The following is a 21,127-nucleotide window of genomic DNA, read 5'->3' as shown; positions in this document are numbered from 1 at the left end:
CCTTCCTGTTAAAAATATATTTTTTATATTTTTATTTATATTTGTTTCCAAATTAAGCAAATTACGTTTTCATTTATGTATTTTGTTTGATGAATGCTTGTTTCTGTATTTTTTTGTGTACTGTTTTGTGGTTCAAATCAACAACACTGTTTGGCCAGTGTCCCCGGCTTCCAGTAATGGCTCATTGGGGGTTCCCTGGATTCCAATAATGATTCAGTGGGGGTCCCTGGTGGGGGTACGCAGAAGTCAAAAGTTTGAGAACCAGTGATCTTGGAAGCTTATCAAAGTTAAGAGTAAGTTAATTATGATAGAGCAACAGAAGTGGTCTGGGTTTGTGGTGCATGAATGTGCTTGAGGGGTGGTATTTTAATTTCAGCAATGAGGGCCTTCAGAGTCACAATTAATTGTACTGTGCCTGTTGACATTATCTCTGCTTTATGTAGTCGGCTCATCAATATCTGAGGAGCTAAGGTAATCAGAAAATGAGACAGGCTATAGTCAGGTTAAAGTGTTTTATTGGGGTCGTGTGCCTGAAAGAAGAATCTCAGCAACAGTTTAGTCAAGGATAGAACCTTTATAGTGAGCAGACCAGGTGCAGGTTCAATAGTGTTCATTTCTTTAAAGTAAGGATTTTAGTAGCTAAATGGGACATCATAATTTTCCTCAAGGAGTTTGAACTCTCAAAAGATGTTCTCTGCCAGAGGAGATATTTAATGTTCTAAGTTCACTTGGATGGGCTCATCTTTAAAGACATTTTTTTCAGTGTAGGGAAATGTAGGTAGAATTGTTGTTCAGCTTAAAATGTTGAGCAGGAGACGAGGCATCTTCATTGGATATGTATTATAAAGAGGTGTTTTTATTTGTTGTTCCAATTTTGGATATTGGATGTTATTATAAAAGAGAACCACCTCTTCTCTTTAGTCTGTCCTTACGTACTATCAAATATCCAGGACGAAGCAGCAGCTTAATCAAATGCTGAGATGACAGGGTGTACCATGTCTCTGTCAAGCCCAACAATTCAAGATGTTGGTTTTGGATCAAGGCTCAGAGATCGGGAGGCAACTGTTTTACATCTATTCTAGTGCATGCATTAGCTGATTAAGCAGTTAGTTGTTATTGTCACGTTTCATGCTGTTATAGCAAGTTATTCTAGGATTCTGATCAATGGTTTTGGGCCTTTAAGTGGTGGGTGGTAGATGTAGAATCTACAGGGGAATTTTCCATCTCCCTAGAGACACCTCACCCACCCAAATTAGCCTAGAATTTGGTCTAACCAAACAGTCAATAGCAAGAGACGCTGCATTTACCATCATTTGCTACAGGAGTCAGTCTGCCAAAAGGAATACCCGAAACCACAATGTTTGGCTGGAAATAAACCCCATTCAGCAGGAAGGGGATATTTTTTTTATAAAAATCAATCGACCTGCTTAGGCTAGCACAATTATGAGCTACAATGCCGAGCCTCGAAACGTTCAGAAGAACCCTTAACAAAACATCAAAACTAATTTCATCTCTGAGGGACGTCATTTCTTGAGAACCATGCCCGTGTGTGGATGGTGTTGAACAGTTACACCTCCTTAAGACCCCAGGAATACCTGGGTGAGGCTTTCAGCAGCAGGGCCAAAGGAAACTTTTTAAAACAACGCCTGGGCATCCACCCTACTAACGCGCACGCAGCGCCATGTTCGAGGGCAGAAGGAGAGGCTCCATGCAGGCTGTTTGGTCAACTAAAGGAGGATGCAATCCACACTATCTGCCTCTGCAGGTCCACCTTAAATCTGCACCGGTGCTGGCTCCAGCCCTTCTGGACCCAGGCAGGGATGCATTCCTTAGGCAAGCTATAATAGCATGCCTGATCTCCAGAGACCCTTGTGTAATCTCCCAAACACTCAAATATCTCCCGGGAGTTGACCAGGCCCTAAAGAAAGCGCTCTATCAGCCAGAAATGTTTATTCAGCTTTGAACACTTGCCCCCTCTACAGAGATAGAAGTGATGTAACCTCCCAGCCATACCAACCATAGTGCCGGACTAAAGCTACCTCGGTTTACTTGCTGTGCTGAAATAACCATTTGCACTAGTCCTTCTTCTTGCACACAGCACTTCCCCACTCCGCCCACACGAATCAGTTACATGTCTGCACTGACAACATCAATAGCAAAGCAATCATTGCAACCGCTATCCTGTACGCTCCTTGCATACGTTTTTCTTTTGCAGAAGCAGACTAGCCTATGGCCTCAGGTGGAACAGTGTTAATTGTAACTATACCTTTCCACAATGTGCCACTCAAAATATGGCATACAAAGGATAAGAAATGTATATCATTTGATAAAGTTACCAGCATGGGCATATACATCTGGCAGGATTTCTTAATATCACTAGTATGTGTGTCACACCTATGTGTGTTCGATCAATGTTTACAATTTCAGCAAAAAGAGAAAACAAACTAGAAGAACAAACTTAACATCCCTCTCACCTTGTCCCTTAGGCCCTGCCCGCCGATGTACGCATGAATTATACACAATAAGAACCTACATTAGTACTTTAGGTTCTTGGGGTGTGTGCCTGTCTCTGTACCCCCATGCTGTGGCCAAACAGAGGCCCAATAAACTTCTGTAAAGGGTTGTGATGTGATTCTGGGGGAAGTGGGTACTTTACAAACCAAAAAGAGGATTAGTCATTTTCTATCCAAACAAAACGGCACGTCCATCGTAATTTGGGCAGTATACGTGTGGTAGGATTTATTTGACCCAACATAGCGTGCAGCCACTACACCTGTCTCAGAACAGCTGGCATATTGTACTGTTTATTAGTTAATCACCATACACAGATGCTGTCTATGCATCAAGCTTTAAAAGCTCCACACAGGAATGGCCGCACATGGTCCACATTGTCAGGGTCTATGTTGCCTGGCATGACTCTTCAGTAGTCGGTGTGATTCGTCTGCTTCAATTAGGGCACTTTCAAGGTGTGCATTTTTGGCATGTAATATCCCAGGGCTGAATCAGGCAGGTTAATGTTATAGTGGGCAGAGTCAAGGTGGGAAGTGACAATGACCAATGAGAAGGTTCTTAATTGTAGAGTTTGCATTATCAGAGTGTGGCGTGTCAGTGGCCGGGGTCAGAAAGTGCAGTGCCAAGTGTGCCTAGCCACAATGCAAATGTAGCTGGTGTTAGAGAGCAACCATATAGTCGCAGCCTTTAACTGCAGTGCCAGAGTGGAGAAAAATGGTGTTCAGCGTCATGGTGGGCACAGTGAGCAGGGCATAACTATCAATAATGCAGCAGAGGCAGCAGGGTCCAGGGCTATTGGGTGCCAACTGCACCCCAATTATGACTGTACTATGCTACTGAGAAGTGTTGTGCCAGGGCGCACATGCCTTGGTTTGCACCATCAGGGTGGACAGTGCCAGGATCACCTGTATTAGGACATATTACATCAGAGTATGCAGTGACAGGGTACTTTGTGCCACTGTGGGCAGTGTAGATGGGCAGTGTTCGCTGTGCATTACTAGAGTGAGCAGTGTCAGTCAGCAGTCTTCGTCTGTGAGTTCGTGCAGTGCCATTTGACAGTGTCAGGATCCGCAGTGCCAGGAGGGTACAGCGTCAGAGTGGGCCATTGTAGAATGGACAGTGCCAGTCTGCAGCGTTAAGGATAATGGTGTCAGTGAGCAGCATCAGAAAGAGAAAATGTCTCGCAGTACATTAGGGGGCTGTAAAAACAATATACAAAGCGACGGCGGTCAGCGTCATCTACATTGCCCTGTGTGAACAATGTCGTCTGATACTGTGCAGTGCCAGGGTCGGCCGGATCACTGCGCTGTGTAGGGGTTGGCAGTGCCATCGGGCCCAGTTTCAGTACTAGGGCCCCCCACAGAGTGCGGTGACCGACGAGAGACAGTGCCAGGCTGCACTTGCAGGGCCTGCCATGTCGTGGTTTGCACTCTCGGAGCTTGCAGTGTGACTGTGGGCAGCGTGGGCATTACTAGTGTGTGGTGTCAACTTGTCCACGGCCATAGTGCCAGCGTGAAGTACATTGTCGTTGGACTGTGCCCGGGGTTTGCTGTGCCAGTCATTGCCTCTGGATCCAGTGGTGATGGGGCTGCTGCAGCATCCCTGACTTGGGGACACTTCACAAGGATAAAAGACACAAACAGGGCCCACGCTCTGATGTTTTTTTTCTGTGCAGCTTCGCTGTATAGTCATACAGAAAGTCTTCACTAAGCAGAGCCAGAGAAGATATTTCTTACAGACCACTGCATATTATTGTATTGGGCACACCTATCTCTATGTACAATTGCTTACCTGAAAAGTGATGCCGCTTTGTAACTTTAATTGCATTCGTGCTGGCCTCTGAGGAGGATGAAAGGTGGAGTCGTGTAAAAGGTGACTTATCAAATACTCAAGGGCAAGTAACCATTTTCTACATCCCTTTCCAAAGGTTACACACATTTAAAATGGCATACTAATGATGTAATATGATGGGAACTAAAGTTTTCAGGAGGATAGCTAATGCAAGAGGAATTAGTTTTACCTTTGTGTTATGGACAGGACTAAAATCTCAATAATTTATTAGGTATCTTTAAAATAGCACCTTTAAGAATCAAAACATCACGTAATGCAAACCCATAAAGGAGTATTTTAGGCTAGTGATCACCACTCTTAATACCTGTGTTTCTTTTTAGATATATATTTTCATCTGGGGATGCCACTATAGTTTTCATGCTGTGTTATATTATGGTATGTTGCATTACAGTGCACTATGGTATGGTCAACTGTGCTAGGCACGCGGAGCTGACTTAGATCTAGGTTGTTTGTTTTCTCCTCGGTTTGGTCTATTTTGGAATCTGTGCAGCAGATACACAAACCCTCTGAGCTGCCACTATACACTACTGAATAGCAAATTGATGCCTCGTTAAGAGCGAACTCGTGATCTTGATAACTGTGAGCATGAGATGAGCTCCTCATCAAATCATCCTTTAAATCCGACCATCAACAGTGCCCTTTCTGTTTTTTTTGGTGGTCATTTTATATTGGCACACAGGCAACATTTTGAAGGAGGATTTGCTCACTATTAAAGATGATTCACAATATCAGATATTTGTCAGATACATACAGGCATACATACATGAACGTCAATTCACCAAAAAGCCAGGGGTGGCGGAAGTGACATCACATGCCATTTGACCTTTACATTCTTTCACATGCACGTACTCACGCAATCTCACATACACACACTCTCTCACATAATATCACCTGACCCATCCACAACATACATTTAATTTTTTTTTTACTTACGTCAACTGCTAGGGAGGGTCATATTCCAGCTAACTGTACACCACTTTTATTACACTGTAGTGAATAAAATGTTATTATTCACTATTAGTGTAATAAAATTAACAAATAACAATTAGGCTGCACCCCCAATTGACGTCCAGAAGGACGAATTGCCGCTGTGTTTTTGACACTGATTTTGCCACCTCTGAGGCCAGGAGTCGCAAATACAGTGCAGTGCCAGGGGTCGCAGGGAGCAAGCCCGGAGTCGCAGTTGCGACCCCCAAATGACACCCACGCATATATACATAGAAAAAATTTCTTCGGGAGGACCACTGCATTCACTTTTTCTTTCTCTCTCTTTCTCTCTCGCACGCACATACATACTCTTTCTCACTCGTTCACAAAGTTGTTTCTCGTTTGCTCATCGAACAACTACATTTGCAAATCCTTAACGATTTCAGTGAGCTGATGCAACAGGCTAACAACCCCGCTCGTAAAATTGTTCCAACACCACTGGTGTCAGTGTAAGAAATGGAAAGGGGGCAAAGGCCATTGTCAACATGTCTGCTGTCAGTGAAGGCATCATCGGTGTGGGTGGAGTTATGGTAGGTCATGTCAGAATGGACAGCATCACCGAAGAGTGATTCAGTTTCTAGCCTTAGCATCATCATTGTGAGGCTGTACCAGATCACGTGTCACAGTGTGTGCTGCCAGGGTGTGAAATGTCAGTGTCACAGTGGACAGTCTCAGCATACAGTGCCAAGGTGTGCATTATCTAGCAATGCAGCAGGCAGAGTGTGGTCTTCAGCCACCATATGCTGCATTGTAGCATGTGTAGGGTCCAAGTGAACAGAGTCAGGGTGCAAAGTGTTATGGTGGAGAGTGCCACGTAGGGCTTTGTGAAGGTCGGCAGTGTTCGCATGAGAACTATCAGGATGTGCACTGTTAAGACATTGAGGGTCAGGGTGGCCACTGCAGTAGGAAGTCCACGGGTTAGTAGACTACGTGAATAGTGTCCGAGTCTGCATTGCCAAAGTGTACCATGCCAGGGTGGGTAGTGCTTTGGTGTGTGATATCACACTGGTCTGCGCCATGCTGTGTGATATCTGAATGCATGATACCAGGGCTGCAGAACAATTCCTGGATGATGTGAAAGAAGCAGTGCCAAGGTAGGTTCCAGGGTGAACAATTTGCCAACACGATTTACCTACCCTAAAATTGTGGGTAAATATCATGGTTTACACAATTTGCACATGGACAAATTGCTCATGTGCTATTTGTGCATTGCTAAATACTACACACTGGGAGTGGTGTTACAGGCCAAAAGAGAGACTGCAACAGAAACAGAATTAGCCCCATAGTTATAATTAGGGACAAAATAATTGACTTTTTGCACAGATTCATGCATTTCTCAACTCGGGGATGTATGTTTCATTGTATTCAATGATTCCTAAATAACATTAACAAAAAATGATGATTCCAAGAACAGAAGTGGGCCCCTTGTAATGCTATGTCTGATTACTGTATTTAAAAAAATGTTTTCTATTTATTCACATAAACGTTACTGTATTATCAATATTTGTAAAATTAATTTGTTGCATTATGTCACAATATTTATTTGACATTTTCCTTTCATAGATGTAGAATCAGTGCTTCCTAATTTGATTACCACCGCTGAAGATATAGAAACTATAATGGAATCTACGGTGGACGTGTGGACCTTTAAAAGTATGCAAGTAATTTATAAACCTAACTTTTACCATAGGTTTCTTCACGGTAGCTGAGTAGTTGGCCTAGGGGGTTGTGTGCCGCAGCTCTACAGTACACAAAGAAACCTTTGGAAACCACTGGCTGCATTAAAAGACGGATGTATACTGGAATAACCTAAAGCAAGACCTCTGACTACTTCCCCCATTTCCCACTGAACTTTGGCCCTTCTCCCAAACTGGGGGCACTGGATAAGGGTTAGCTGGTAACTGAAAATCCTCAGATTTTTAGGGGAAGTGTTAAATCCATAGGGCACCCTGCCAACGGAATGTCTTACGCCGCAGAGAAAGTATGTGGAGGAAATGTTGGCAAAAGATTTTCCTTCAAAATGGGAGCTTACTCCAAATATTGCAGAATTGTACTTTAGTGCACAGTTCTAAATAATGAACATATCCTTTTCTTCCTCCCATCTCTTATTCCTGGCTGTAGAACCACCCAAATAAAGCAGCTAGGATCATCCTACTGCTAGGTGCTCGCCTGGGGTTTCTTTAGGCCTTCGACATACAGATGCAGATTAGGCCTTCAAAGTAAGGAGGCAGTTTAGTGAAATGAAGCTCCTTCCAGGAGGTCTAGAGGCCCAGCAGTGGTTAGGTGGCCACATCCCGACCCTCCTGGCACCCTGTCATAAGATGCACACATGCACACTTTTTCAATAGGTTATTAGTAGCGACAACACCAGAGCTTGCTCCTAATTGGCATAAAGACCGACTGATAAACGTTCAGAACTCGATCAAACCAAGCTTTTCATGCCATTTTCTGCATTGCAGCAGATAGCTGCCTGCATCATAACACGCGATACTTTCTACGCTGTTGCTTCCTCGTGCACACGTGATTTAAGCGTTTCTATAATCAGAAGCAAAATCTGGGAGGAAATTATCACTGTACTTTGCTTTATTCGAGTGAAAAAGGCCGCTTTACTGAGAGGAAACTGACCCCAATGTGCGCCCCTCAGGCCGTGCCAGTGCATCATTTCAGCGAACCGGTCCGGCCCCAGCTGGTTACCCCCAGATTGTTTTTCAGCCTGTACAACTGCCCACTTCACCAGGGAGCGGCTGCAAATCCAAATATCCCAGTGATGCATGCTGCACTCAGCACGTCTGCCAAAGAAAGCACGTCCCATAACTGCAACCCTTTCCTGACATAGTGGCACCCAAAGTTGCTTTTCCACCTGCCCAAACTTTTCAGCCAGTCATCGCCTATCCCCGGCCAAATCCCTCTGAGAATGCCTCAGATCGGAAAGAATGAGTGCCAAGCCCCTGTGCTGGTAGCCCTGCCAAAGCCAGACATTTTGGGAGGACTCGTAATACCGTCTGTATCTGTAGGTCTCTCATGTCTCCATACTGGAAGACTGCTCCTGTGCCACAACCCAGAGGCTCAAAAACCTTTGTAACTGCGCTGTTGGGCACACCTTCCTCTCCCCTGAATGTTTCAGTCTCATTACTGCACCTTCCCTTTCTGATCTGTTTTGGACTTCATCAGCCAAACTTCCATACCCTCGTCCATACAGTCAATATTGTTATCCTAGTATCAGGTCTCTCTTTACCCTCTAAATTCAGACATCCTAAAGAAAGTGAAAAACAACAGTGCGAATAGTGCTGTGAACAACTGAGCCTCCCAGGTGGACACACATGCAGCTCTCACCTGCAGCACAACCCGCCACAGCAGTCCAACGGAGATTGGCCGTGTGTGTCCAGGTATCCTGCCCTGCTTTCTGGACAATCCCTTCAACAATATCCTATCCAATTCCCCTCCTCAGTGATCATGCCCCCATATCATCTTCCCATAAAATGCTATATACACCAACATTCCCCCAATAGTCACCATTAACCCTTTCCCAACCAGCTCTATCACAAACACCAACATATTTTGCCTTATTTCCCCCAGCACTTGGAAACCTTTCCTCCAGTGTCTCATCGCAGACTCCAGAAACCCTTTTCAAGCCTGTCGATACATCCTCCTCATAGGGCAAGTTAGCACATTTTCCACCAATAGATACACACGCACAGTCCAACGTCCCACAGATTGTCTGGCACTCCCAGTCCCACTCTTGTTGCACCCAGGGCCAGTCCATAGAGCCTTGCTCACTGCGAACGAGAGAGTGCATCTGCCATGCCATTCTCCCACCACGCAATGTGCTTTGCTCGAAAGATCATGTAAATATCCAAACATTGCAACACCAGCTGCCTCAAAATCCTCATCCTTCAAACATCCTGTGCAGTCATCCTGTTTAGTCTTGCACCACTGCAGCATTGTCCAACACAAATTATACTCTCTTCCTCTGCAGCTCCTCCCCCAAAGGTTTAACACCAGCAATGGGGAAAGAACTCCAGGAATGCACTGCTGTGCTCCCTGTCCTTCCAAGCTTATGGCCAATGCTCCGCAAACCACTGACCATCCCAATACACACCAACCCCCCGTCTGAATCTTCAGAGTATCTTTACACCTTCCAAGTCAGTGGCTTATTCATCAGCTGCATCATTTTCTGTCAAAATATGTTTTTTACATTCAAGAGTCTTCCCTCGCCTGCCAGGATACTCGGGATCCTGTGGTGTGGTGTGCTGGTTCCTCACATTGCAAATGCCAGACTCCTGCAAAATGCTCTACCCTGGGTAACAACCCAAAACGCAAAGTTCAAATACTGCAGTACCTTCTGCATGAGCCGGAGCTCGCATTTTTCCTTCAACAGTCGCTTCTCCAGCAATGCTCTTAAAACCTTTTACTTGTTCTATGGCAGCCGTGAAACCATTTATTTTGAATCCAAGCCAATGCACAAAAATGTCAACTTGGTGTTTTTTTATGCCAAAGGGATCCCCAACCTGTCTGCCACCAACTCCAACTTCTTCATCAACCATGCACATTCCTCCTGCCCATCCAAAACATGAACATGTCCTTTTGCACTTATTTGCCCTTCTCTGTAGCTTTGCATGCTTTTGACTGTTATTTTATCATGTCTCTAAAATATATATCTTTAATTAAATCAGTGATAGACAAGCAATGTATTGTTAGATGTAATAAGGGAAGACATATTCACATTCATAATTTCTTCAGGTCTCCTGTAGAAAATAAATGGGGGAAAAAATCTCCTCCAACCCTCATCTTTTGTAGGAATTTACTGTGAAAGGTGAAGTTGCACTTGGTTACAAACTCTGAACTGCAATGGTCCACATTTTATGAAATTCAATTCACTGTGAAATATTAACTTGAACTTTTGAGATTGACTGAGAAACAGCTACAGAAGTTAGGACAAACGCCTCCTAAACATTTGCTCTGTACTATGCATTTCAGTAACCAATTGGTCTTTTCATCTTCCACCTTTTTCACCAGAATCTCATAGCCATTTTAAATGTGTTCATGCAATGCTTTTCTAAGGAACACTGGTTTGACAGTGGAACTATTCATGGGTCATTTTAGCTTAAGCTTTGTGTAGCTCAGTAAAGCCATGTATTTTCATTCTCTTTGATAGAGTTGTCCATTAAAATAAGCAAATACATTTTAATTATATGTCCTTGGTATTGCAGCTACAGGTGTGCCTTTGAAGGAAGAGTATGTTGAAGCTACAAGTGTCTCTTTGAAGGAAGAGTATGTTGAAGCCACAAGCATGCCTTCGAAGGAAGAGTATATTGAAGGTACAAGTGTCCCCTTGAAGGAAGAGTATATTGAAGGTACAAGTGTCCCCTTGAAGGAAGAGTATGTTGAAGTTACAAGTGTCCCTTTGAAGGAAGATTATGTTGAAGCTACAAGTGTCCCTTTGAAGGAAGAGTATGTTAAAGCTATAAGTGTCCCTTTGAAGGAAGAGTATGTTGAAGCCACAAGCATGCCTTCGAAGGAAGAGTATGTTGAAGCTACAAGTGTCCCTTTGAAGGAAGAGTATGTTGAAGCCACAAGCATGCCTTCGAAGGAAGAGTATGTTGAAGCTACAAGTGTCTCTTTGAAGGAAGAGTATGTTGAAGCCACAAGCATGCCTTTGAAGGAAGAGTATGTTGAAGCTACAAGTGTCCCCTTGAAGGAAGAGTACGTTGAAGTTACAAGTGTCCCTTTGAAGGAAGAGTATGTTAAAGCTATAAGTGTCCCTTTGAAGGAAGAGTATGTTGAAGCCACAAGCATGCCTTCGAAGGAAGAGTATGTTGAAGCTACAAGTGTCTCTTTGAAGGACGAGTATGTTAATGCTACGAGTATCCCTTTGAAGGAAGACTATGTTGAAGGTACAAGTGTCGCTTTGAAGGAAGATTATGTTGAGACCGGAACACACAAGATGATTACGCTGGGGATTTCTTGGAAGAAAAGTGTTGCAACGGAAGAAAGTGTAGGGTCGATCAGTAGTGTACCTTCATGGACACAGAAAGCTGTTCAGTTAAAGCCAGAATACTTTCCTACAAGCACAACTTTGTGGGAACAAAGTGAATCATTAAGTGTCCATGACACCACCAGAAAAACAGGTCCTGCATGGGCAACTGATGTTCCTTTAAAAGAAGAGAATATCTTTTCAACAATAATTCCTTCATGGGGACAAGATATTGATTCTGACAAGCATGAGATAGCTACAAAGATACTGCCATTGCCACAGGACACTGCTTTCGAAGGACAGATTTCTTCTACTGGTCTTACTACCTGGATGCAGGCTGCTTCTTCAAAAGCACCTGACCTTTCCTCCATCCCAACGCCTTCTCAGGCTGAGACAGTCACTACAAAAATACATGAACTTTTGATGATGCATAGAACAATGTGGGTGGCGAATGACCTTTTAGAAAATAATAAAATGTCAACCAAAAGTAAGCCATTATTGTCCAAAACACTTCCTTTCGAGGGACAGAAACTTTCCATCACAAAACTGCCAATGTGGGCCGACGACACTGGCATTGCAGACCTGTCAGCTACAGAGAAGCCTCTATGGGCCTGGTATAATACAGTGGCTCCAAAGGGCTATGAAATTCTCACTACAGCAGTGCCACTATGGATGGAGAATGCTGCTTTCGAAAGCAATGACATTTCAATTGCAGAAAAGCCATTTTTGGACCATTCTACACTTCAGACTAGATACATCTTTCCAACAAAAGTACCTCATACTCCAGGTTGGTACCAAGCCAATCAGCAATCTATTACAAATTGTGAATTCGTCCCTTGGTGTAAGTATATTTGTATTCAGCACATTCAGATGATACATAATGGTTAATACAAACAGGAACACAGTTTCGAAACTGGAAGCAGTGGCCTCCACTCTGTGGGGCATAGTTACAAGCCCTGTGGTGCAGGGTAGCACAGCAAGTGTCCTTGCTGCGCTGCCGTGCACCACAGGGAAAGGGCAGAAATGCACTGTATTTACAAGATACAGTGCATTTCTGGTTTTTCCCCCGTGCCGGCGCACAAACTACTGATTGCTTTTGTGCAGGAAGGAACACTTTTCTGCATAAAAACAATCTAGAGAGGCATTTCCCTCTTTCTATGTGTACCTCAGAAAACACCATACATGTGCCTGCCCTGGGAGGGCGTACAGGTTTGACACATTCCCAGGTTTACAGATTCTTGTAAATCTGGGAATGCGTCAAAACCCATGGGTGTTGCGTGGGAACATCCACAGCAACACCCATGGTACGCCTCTTTGTCACAGTGCAACACAACGCAGTGACTTGCGCTGCATTATCTTACACTATATCTACAAGGCCATGAAAATCCGCGCAAAGTGGCTTTGCATGGCCTTGTAGATATGGGTCTGTACTATGCGCTGCCGGTGCATCACAAAAAACGTGACGCACCTATGGCGCTCAGGGCTAGTAAATAAGCACACGCGTTTCCAAGCTTTGCTGTCTGCAGCTAATTCACAATCTCTTGGAATGCCTTAATTACTGTATGCATGCTAGACTACACAATGTCATTGCAAATTGGCCCTTAATCCAATTCTAGGGTTGCTCATGGGTGTTAAAGAGGATCAAGTTGCAGTCCATATGATTCACAAAATTGATTGCTAGGTATGTGTGTGTTTACCAATGCTGAGATTAGTGGAGTGATTTTTGAGTGAAAGGTTCAGATGTTCAGTAGTAAACTTCTCTGTAACATCTACTGCTTGTTGCATATGTGCAAAGTCGACTGTATTTTGACTCCTAGCAATCTCAGCTTTTCATCAAATTAGTAAAATTATTTCATATTAGAGAATTGTGAGTCGCCGTTCATTTACAAAGATGTAAAAAGTATGGCATAAAAGAGAGGGAGAGTAAGCAGCAAATGAACTGGATAAATGGAAGGTGTTCAACTTCATCGTAGCTTGTGGTTTGTAGTACTGATGAGAAGGATTTGCAAAAGGGTTGAGCCTGTAGAAGTGACGGTGTGTGATTCGCCTTTCACAAAACATGCTTTTTTTGGGCACAAAATGCAGAATTGTCATAATTTTTGCAGTTTCCTGTGGGTGACACACAGATCTACAACAAACTGAATAAGGTGTTAGGTAATTGTAACTAAAGGCAAACTGCTTTGAAGAAGATCATTACTAATAAGGCATAGAAAGGTTTGTCTCAATCCCCAAAAGAAAGAAGGGGTCATTTAAGTTTTGACAGCTCTTCTTGGCAGCAGATGCTCCGGACAATGATTCCCCCTCACCCCACTCCTGTGGAAGACCCACTTCCTAGCAGAAGAGCACAGGTCTGGCAGTGCTTTATCATCGCTCTATGCCGAGTAGGTGCCATGTTTTGTCACATACTTGGCATGTCATTCTATTAATGTTCAATTCCGCACTACAGATTCCACTTTTATTCTTCATGTTTGCAAGTATACTACCACTTCCCATGGAGGAGCGAGACAACAAGAGGTGTGCTGGAATATTGACGTGTGTCCATGCATTACATATAACTAAATACCCTCTACCATACATTAAAGGATACTGGTAGTCAATTCAGGGTTCCATGACTTAATAATGAAACTCAGCCTTTGGCCTCTTTCCCCTATATGGTCACACAACTCCTCCATACTTATCAATATCCTTCTACTGCACGATGGGGGTACTTCATTAGATAGATAGATAGATAGATAGATAGATAGATAGATAGATAGATAGATAGATAGATAGATAGATAGATAGATAGATAGATAGATAGATAGATAGATAGATAGATCTGTCACCAGCTCACTCTCTCTATCCCTTTCTTACTCTATTGGGCTGCCTCCATATATCTTTCTTGTTCTGTATCTCTCTCAGTTGCTATCTTTATTATCCTCCTTCTTTCTCTCTTGTCTTTTTTTACCCTCTTTCCCTCTCTCTTCCTTCGTCACTCCCTCTCACCTTCTTAACCCACTTTCCTGTATATTTTGCTCCTTCTCTCCTTTATACTGTTTGTCTCAGAAATTTGCACCATACTCTAACAACAACTATGGGCTTCGTCACGAGTCTGGCTGTCCGACAAGCTGACCGCCAGACTCGGGTTGAGAAGACTGCTGCAGAGCTGGCGGTGAGGAGAGGTCCACAGAGCTGGCGGTCTCCCCACCAGACATATTACAAGGTTTACACTGGGCTGACTAGCGGAAACCAAGGTTTCTGCCATTCAACCCAGGGGAAACTGAGCGGCGACATTGGTCTCAGTTCCACATGGAGCGAGGCAATGGCGTCAAGACAGTGGGCCCCCCCAGCATTCTGATGGATGCTGGGCAGAGGGGCTCCTGTACTGCCCATGAATGGGCAGTGCAGGGGCCCCCCTGTGGCCTCCAGCACTGGTTTCCGCCAGCCTTTTCATGGTGGGTTTCCCACCATTAAAAGGTTGGTGGTAAGCTGAGTTGTAATCAGCCAGGTGGCGCTAATATCAGCGCCGCCCTAGCTGAGTACAACTCCCACCGCCGTCACCCTATCAGGAACCATGCTTTTGGCAGGAACGACAGTCATCTGGCGGGTCCGCTACTAGTGTTTTAATGTAGCAGTCAGACCAGCACAGCTGCACTTGGACCTCCAGCCTCATAATGAGGCCCTATATCCCACTTTTCGACATTTATACCCATGTTTAGAATATAATAGTGTATGTATTATCAAATCCAATAGTTAAGCCACAGGTGATGCTTTTTCTGACAGTACACCAATGAATTGTCTTTCTGCCTATTCCTAAAATGTACTTTTTAGAAGTATTTGTTGAGGGGTGCCCAGCTTTCTTCTGTCCTTGTGACGTAACCTTTGGACTTTAATGGCAGAGACATAAGCACCTGACAAAAGAATATTTGTATTGATTTATAACAACTTGCAAACCTTTGAAGTGTGTAACACACACTGCTTACAATGATCTAAAGTAATATATCAACCTTTCTATCAATGACGTGTGGGCTGCATGAAATGAAAAAGTTGGCTAGTAATTTACTTCAAATTATGGTTACCAAAACATGGTTTAAGTAGCTGAAATTGGATAATTGCAAAACAGATTAATAAACAGCAGGAAGCTTTATGAGACATTATGGAATCAGATTAATTGAAATTCATGTAATTTCCCTTGAAGAAGAAATTATTGAGATGGTAATTGATCATCATCGCCGTCATTAAGTGAAGACTCCAGTACTCAGAAGGGAAAAAACATCGGCATTTATGATAGCATTTTGGGGCGCCCTTATTTTCTCGGAAGAAGTTATATTTAAATTCAACCTAATGCATTTGACTAGACTCTAATATCTGAACTCGTTGAAAATCTCGGAGGCGCTATTCTAATATTTATACTGCTACGTTTTATTTCAATGCAAAATTGGGCATAATAATAAGTGCAGTCTATTTTTTTATTTAAAAAAAATCGAATAAAAAAGGCAGTATTCTGTCTCCTGCAGTTTCGTTGCATGACTAATTTCCCATTTCCGAATCCGCTTTATCAGAATAAATTGTGTTCTGTATTTATCTTCTAAAATCTACATACCGGTCTTTACTAATGCAAATCGTATTCTGCACAATGTGTTGTGCTCTGTTAAAACCGGGCACAGCGGGCAAGCCATGCGTCCTCTAGAAGGAATTTTGTTGTGGGCACAATTGTTGAGTTTGGTGGCCCAGTGGACTCATGCATCTCCTCCAGAAACCCTTGTTTTTGTACGCTTGCTTGGGGCCAGAAGAAACTCTATTGCACATATTGTGCATATGCAATATTTTGCAATCTGCAGGCAGAAAGCTCTTACCTAACATCTTTAACACTCACGGAAAAAGGACTTGCTATCATGCCCCCTTTACTGTCTTGAAGGCACAAGTGCCCAGTGTGTCTGGTAGTTTGTCAACTTCACAGAGACTTGTGGCACACCAAACGACCCTGAGGAGTGCATTGCCGCCAACAGTCCAACAAAAGTCAAAGAAGCCTCAGAATCCACATTGAACTCTGAAGTCAATGGAAAAAGTGAGCAAAACGTGAATCTCAAGGTGCTTGCCATAGCAGTGGAGCTGAACATAGAACTGCAGGACAATGGCTCCCCACCTGTGCCCAACTTCTGACTGCCCCACGCACTATGGCAGTGCAGTGGCGAAACAAAACTTGAGGGGGGCCCCTCGCAAGGTACACGGATGGGCCCCCTCCCCACGCATCCAGGAGCTGTCAGGCCAGGAGCCCACCGCCCGTGCACAGTGTACCGTGCTGATGGGAGCCCCTGAAGCACGCCCCCCAAACGCCCCCCGCACCGCTGGGGCTGCGGGGGCCTTTGTTACGCCAGTGTGCCAGTGGTCATCTTATATGCTGCGCTGTACTTTACAAAGCACTTTTAACTCTGTATGTCCGGTTATCGCCTTGCTGATTGCCTGATGTCATTAAAGTGCACTTTATAAAGGCACCAGGTGCTACTGCAGGGACCTTCACATATGCTCACTTGAACTTTGTTAAACACCGCTACCTTTACACTGCACTTTCTTGCCCCGTTACGGACAGCGTTGAAACAGATCATTGGCACTGGTGTGTATGCTTTGAATGATTGCATTGGATGGCACTAATAGCATACAGCGTTTGTAACATGTTTTAAATGAGTCCTTTGATGGCGCACATGCTTTTTATCTGTTTTTACAATTTCTCTAACCATGTAAAGGTTGTAATTAACTGTATCATGATTAATAAATTAATTTATTCTGTGTTTGACCTCATGGCTTCAGTGCTTAATTTAAGTCGGTGGTTGCAGGTGAGGCCCACAGCAACTCTTTTTTGGGAAGATCTTCATATTTAACCATCACGCTTCAACCTAGAACAAGAGAGGGAAAGACAGCAAAGCAGATAAGAACAAGCATTTGCAATGCAATATGTCTCACATTTGCTTGAGTTAGAGCTATTGGTGTTGTAAATGTATAACTGGACTTTTCTTGCCATAAATTGGTCAACACTGCTGCATAATTTTATACTTTCTGTCACATAATTCCAGTGGTCCTGCATATAACTAAAGTAATTACGTTTACCTTCTTCTATCTGCAGCAAAACATGAAAATATTGCCATTATTTATTATATTTATTTATATAATACACACACACACACACACACACACACATATATATATATATATATATATATATATATATATATATTACACCAGTCGAGAGACAGCGCATGCACGCTGCCTAGGCTTGACCTAAAAACCTAGACTGAGTGAGATACAACGTGCACTTGCTGGACAATGCTTTTAAACAACAGCATTTACTACTCATCTGTACAGGTCTGTACTAGGCTTAAGGCTGCTAAATCTTGTAGCTTGTAAGCTACATCCGGTGCAAGGTGGTCATTCAGTCCTGGCAGTTACCTGGACCGTGCACCTTCCAAAGTTATATTTATTGCTTTATCAACTACTGCAAAAAAAGTTTTTGTTCAAGAAGTGTCTAATTGCATAATAACCGTGTTATCGACCTCAGCAGTAAAAAGGCCAAGTTGCCCCCACAAGGTCATGGAAAGAGCTTGCAACTTGAAAGTTACAGTTGAGCATTTGCTGAAGTTGAGACACTTTTTGTTTACATCCAGCTGTTAATCTGCGCTGGAGGTTCCCTTGTGATGCACTAATGTCTGACTCAGACAGGTGGCTGGAGGTATTCTTGGTGCAGTGGCTGTGCCGGGGTGCTGCACCTGCTGCCTGCCAGCTCTTAGGGCACACTGCAGTCTCCAGCTTGGTGGAAAGTGTGGCGCTGTGTATGCCTTAATAGTGAATGAGCTGTACTGCTACATTATGCATTAATGACCCTAAAAGTGCTGAATTATTTGCTTTTAGAAACTGCTGCACCCGACGAGTCGGCACTTCTTGTTCTCTGTTGTAGCCCGTCTTTGGGATGAGGTGAGCTGCGGCCATTAAGATACTGCACTTCAGCAGGATGAACGACTCTCCAGCAACCTGTTCGTACCTTGTCTTGCTGTGTGATCTTGGGCAAATCGTTTCACGTTGTCGCATAGGCTCTCATTATTCTAATGAGACTACTGGATTTTGAGCGGCAGAATCGCCAGCGGTGTGGGAGACTAAGGTGGTCATTACAACCCTGGCGGACGGTGTTAAAGCAGCGGTAAGACTGCCAACAGGCCGGCGGAAAATCTTTTGGAATTACGACCGTGGCGGAAACCGCCAACAAAGACAGCCACTTTAACACTCCGACCGCCACGGCGGTACAAACAAACAGCGCAGTGGTCACCGCCAACAGACAGGCGGAGGACAATGTAACGCCCACACTATTATGACAGGCCAATCCGCCACCTTTTCCGGGGCGGATACACCGCGGATAAAAACACGGCGGAAACAGGAATTTCGAAGGGAAAACGCTCACCTCTACACACTCCACGAGAAAGGAGGACACCATGGACCAGGAACTCCAAATCCTCCCTGCGATAGTCTTCTTGCTCCTGTACCAGGAGCACCAACGACGGCGGCGAAGACCACGGTGAGTACTGCACCTATGACACACGGGAGGGGGAGGGAAAAAACAGGGACACACACATGCAACACCCCCACCCCCACCCACTACAACACACACACTAATACATATCTATATATTATAGTTACACCCCCCAACCCCCCCCCGGAAGAATGCAAAGACAAAAGGAAATGAGTGGAACCATTGTAATATATCAAAATTCAGTAAGCAAAAATATGCATATATACACTATTAACAAAATATACACCAAGATTAGTAGTCCAGGTATTGCACCATTCATAGTCCGTGGACCACTGGGCCCAAAATGCATGGGCGAGGCCCACACAGGATACCAGATCAAAAAAGAGAGAACACTGCAGGGGCATCAGATAGAAATAAAACAGGCACCTCAGGGGGAAGGGAAAGGGGGGCACCTGAGCCGGATGAGTGCACGACGCCAGATCCATGAGGGGGCTCCATGCCCATTGATGTATCCTGGGGAGTGCAAAGCCACAGTCTCTCAAGTCTCTACAGTGGGGAGTGCAAAGCCACAGTCTCTCAAGTCTCTACAGTGGGTGGTTTGCCCACTGTTCCATCCTGGGGAGTGCAAAGCCACAGTCTCTCAAGTCTATACAGTGGGTGGTTTGCCCACTGTTCCATCCTGGGGAGTGCAAAGCCACAGTCTCTCAAGTCTATACAGAGGGTGGTTTGCCCACTGTTCCATCCTGGGAGTGCAAAGCCACAGTCTCACAAGTGGATGACAGTCTCCACTGGTTCTGGAGGGGGCATGGTGCCCAGAGTGCTTCATCCTGTTAAGGACAGAGGTAGTGGATGTGATAATCCACTGGTTCTGGAGGGGGACTGGTGCCCAGAGTGCATCATCCTGCCAAGGACTGAGGTAGTGGATGCATGTCTCCACTGGTTCTGGAGGGGGACTGGTGCCCAGAGTGCTTCATCCTGCCAAGGACTGAGGTAGTGGATGCATGTCTTCACTGGTTCTGGAGTGGGACTGATGCCCAGGGTGCATCACTCACCCCGTGACGGTCCCAGTTGCGTCAGTGCCCCTGCCGCTCATGGGCTAGCGGTGCTTGAGTTGGCGGTCCTTGCCCTGTTCAGCGGTGCTTGCCCTGTTCAGCGGTGCTTGAGTTGGAGGTCCTTGCCCTGCTCAGCGGTGCTTGAGTTGGCGGGCCTTGCCCTGTGCAGTGGTGCTTGCCCTGTTCAGCGGTGCTTGAGTTGGCGGTCCTTGCCATGTGCAGCGGTGCTTGAGTTGGCGGTCCTTGCCCTGTGCAGCGGTGCTTGCCCTGTTCAGCGGTGCTTGAGTTGGCGGTCCTTGCCCTGTGCAGTGGTGCTTGCCCTGTTCAGCGGTGCTTAAATTGGCGGTCCTTCATTGCCCAGCTGGGCTGGGGCTGGCGGTCCTTCTTTGGTCAGCTGGGCTGTGGCTGGCGGGGCCCTCCTTGGTAGCTGGGCTGTGGCTGGCGGGCCCTCCTGGGCAGCTGCGACGATGGGGCTGGCGGGGCCCTCCTGGGCAGTGACGATGAGGCTGGCGGGGCCCTCCTGAGCAGCAGCAACGATGGGGCTGGCGGGGCCCTCCTGGGCAGCAACGATGGGGCTGGCGGGGCCCTCCTGGGCAGCTGCAACGATGGGGCTGGCGGGGCCCTCCTGGGCAGCGACGATGGGGCTGGCGGGGCCCTCCTGGGCAGCAGCAATGATGGGGCTGGCGGGCCCTCCTGGGCAGCAGCGACGATGGGGCTGGCGGGGCCCTCCTGGGCAGCAGCGACGATGGGGCTGGCGGGGCCCTCCTGGGCAGCGGGGATGATGGCGGTCTTCTCCGCCGTGCTGCTCCTCCCAGACTTGCTGGGTTTCTTGTGGCCCTTCACCACCTTGGGAGGAGTCACAGCTGAGTCCACACTCCCACCGGGACCCCTGGGAGCGGCTTGGGTGGCTGGAGTCTTCCCCCTCTGCCGCCGGGCACTGGCCAACTTCTGGTGCTTCACAAGGGGGGACTGGCTGTGCTGTGGCTCAGTGCCACACTGGGTGTCCTGGTGACCGGTGCACTCCACATCCCTGTGACAACAGGCACCACTGGTCCCGGAGATGTTGTGGCTGAGGTGCTAGTTCGGGACCTATGAGTTGGACGGGGGGGTGGGAAATAGGTTAAGGGTTGACAGGAAAAGTTGTTTGGACACACTGGGACGGGTAGCTGGAGGGGGTTTGGGAGTGGAGGAAGAGGTAGTGGTTGTAGGAGGTGTATGTTTTGTGGCTTTGGGTGCAGGTGCATGCACTGGAGGCTG

General features: G+C 45.6%; 1 protein-coding gene across 1 annotated transcript in view; it reads left to right on the top strand.

Moving 5' to 3' along the window:
- The first annotated feature begins 5,886 nt into the window (after positions 1–5,886).
- The window catches only part of HHLA1 (HHLA1 neighbor of OC90), a 190,935-nt gene continuing 175,694 nt past the window's right edge, over positions 5,887–21,127 (top strand). Inside the window, exons 1-2 of the mRNA XM_069219243.1 lie at positions 5,887–5,974; positions 10,560–12,110. Coding sequence (XP_069075344.1) covers positions 5,887–5,974; positions 10,560–12,110 — 1,639 coding nt within the window. The remainder of the gene's footprint in view (positions 5,975–10,559; positions 12,111–21,127) is intronic.

Source organism: Pleurodeles waltl, chromosome 2_2, assembly GCF_031143425.1.
Source record: "Pleurodeles waltl isolate 20211129_DDA chromosome 2_2, aPleWal1.hap1.20221129, whole genome shotgun sequence".
NCBI lineage: Eukaryota > Metazoa > Chordata > Amphibia > Caudata > Salamandridae > Pleurodeles > Pleurodeles waltl.
This window is presented reverse-complemented; position numbering and strand designations above follow the sequence as displayed.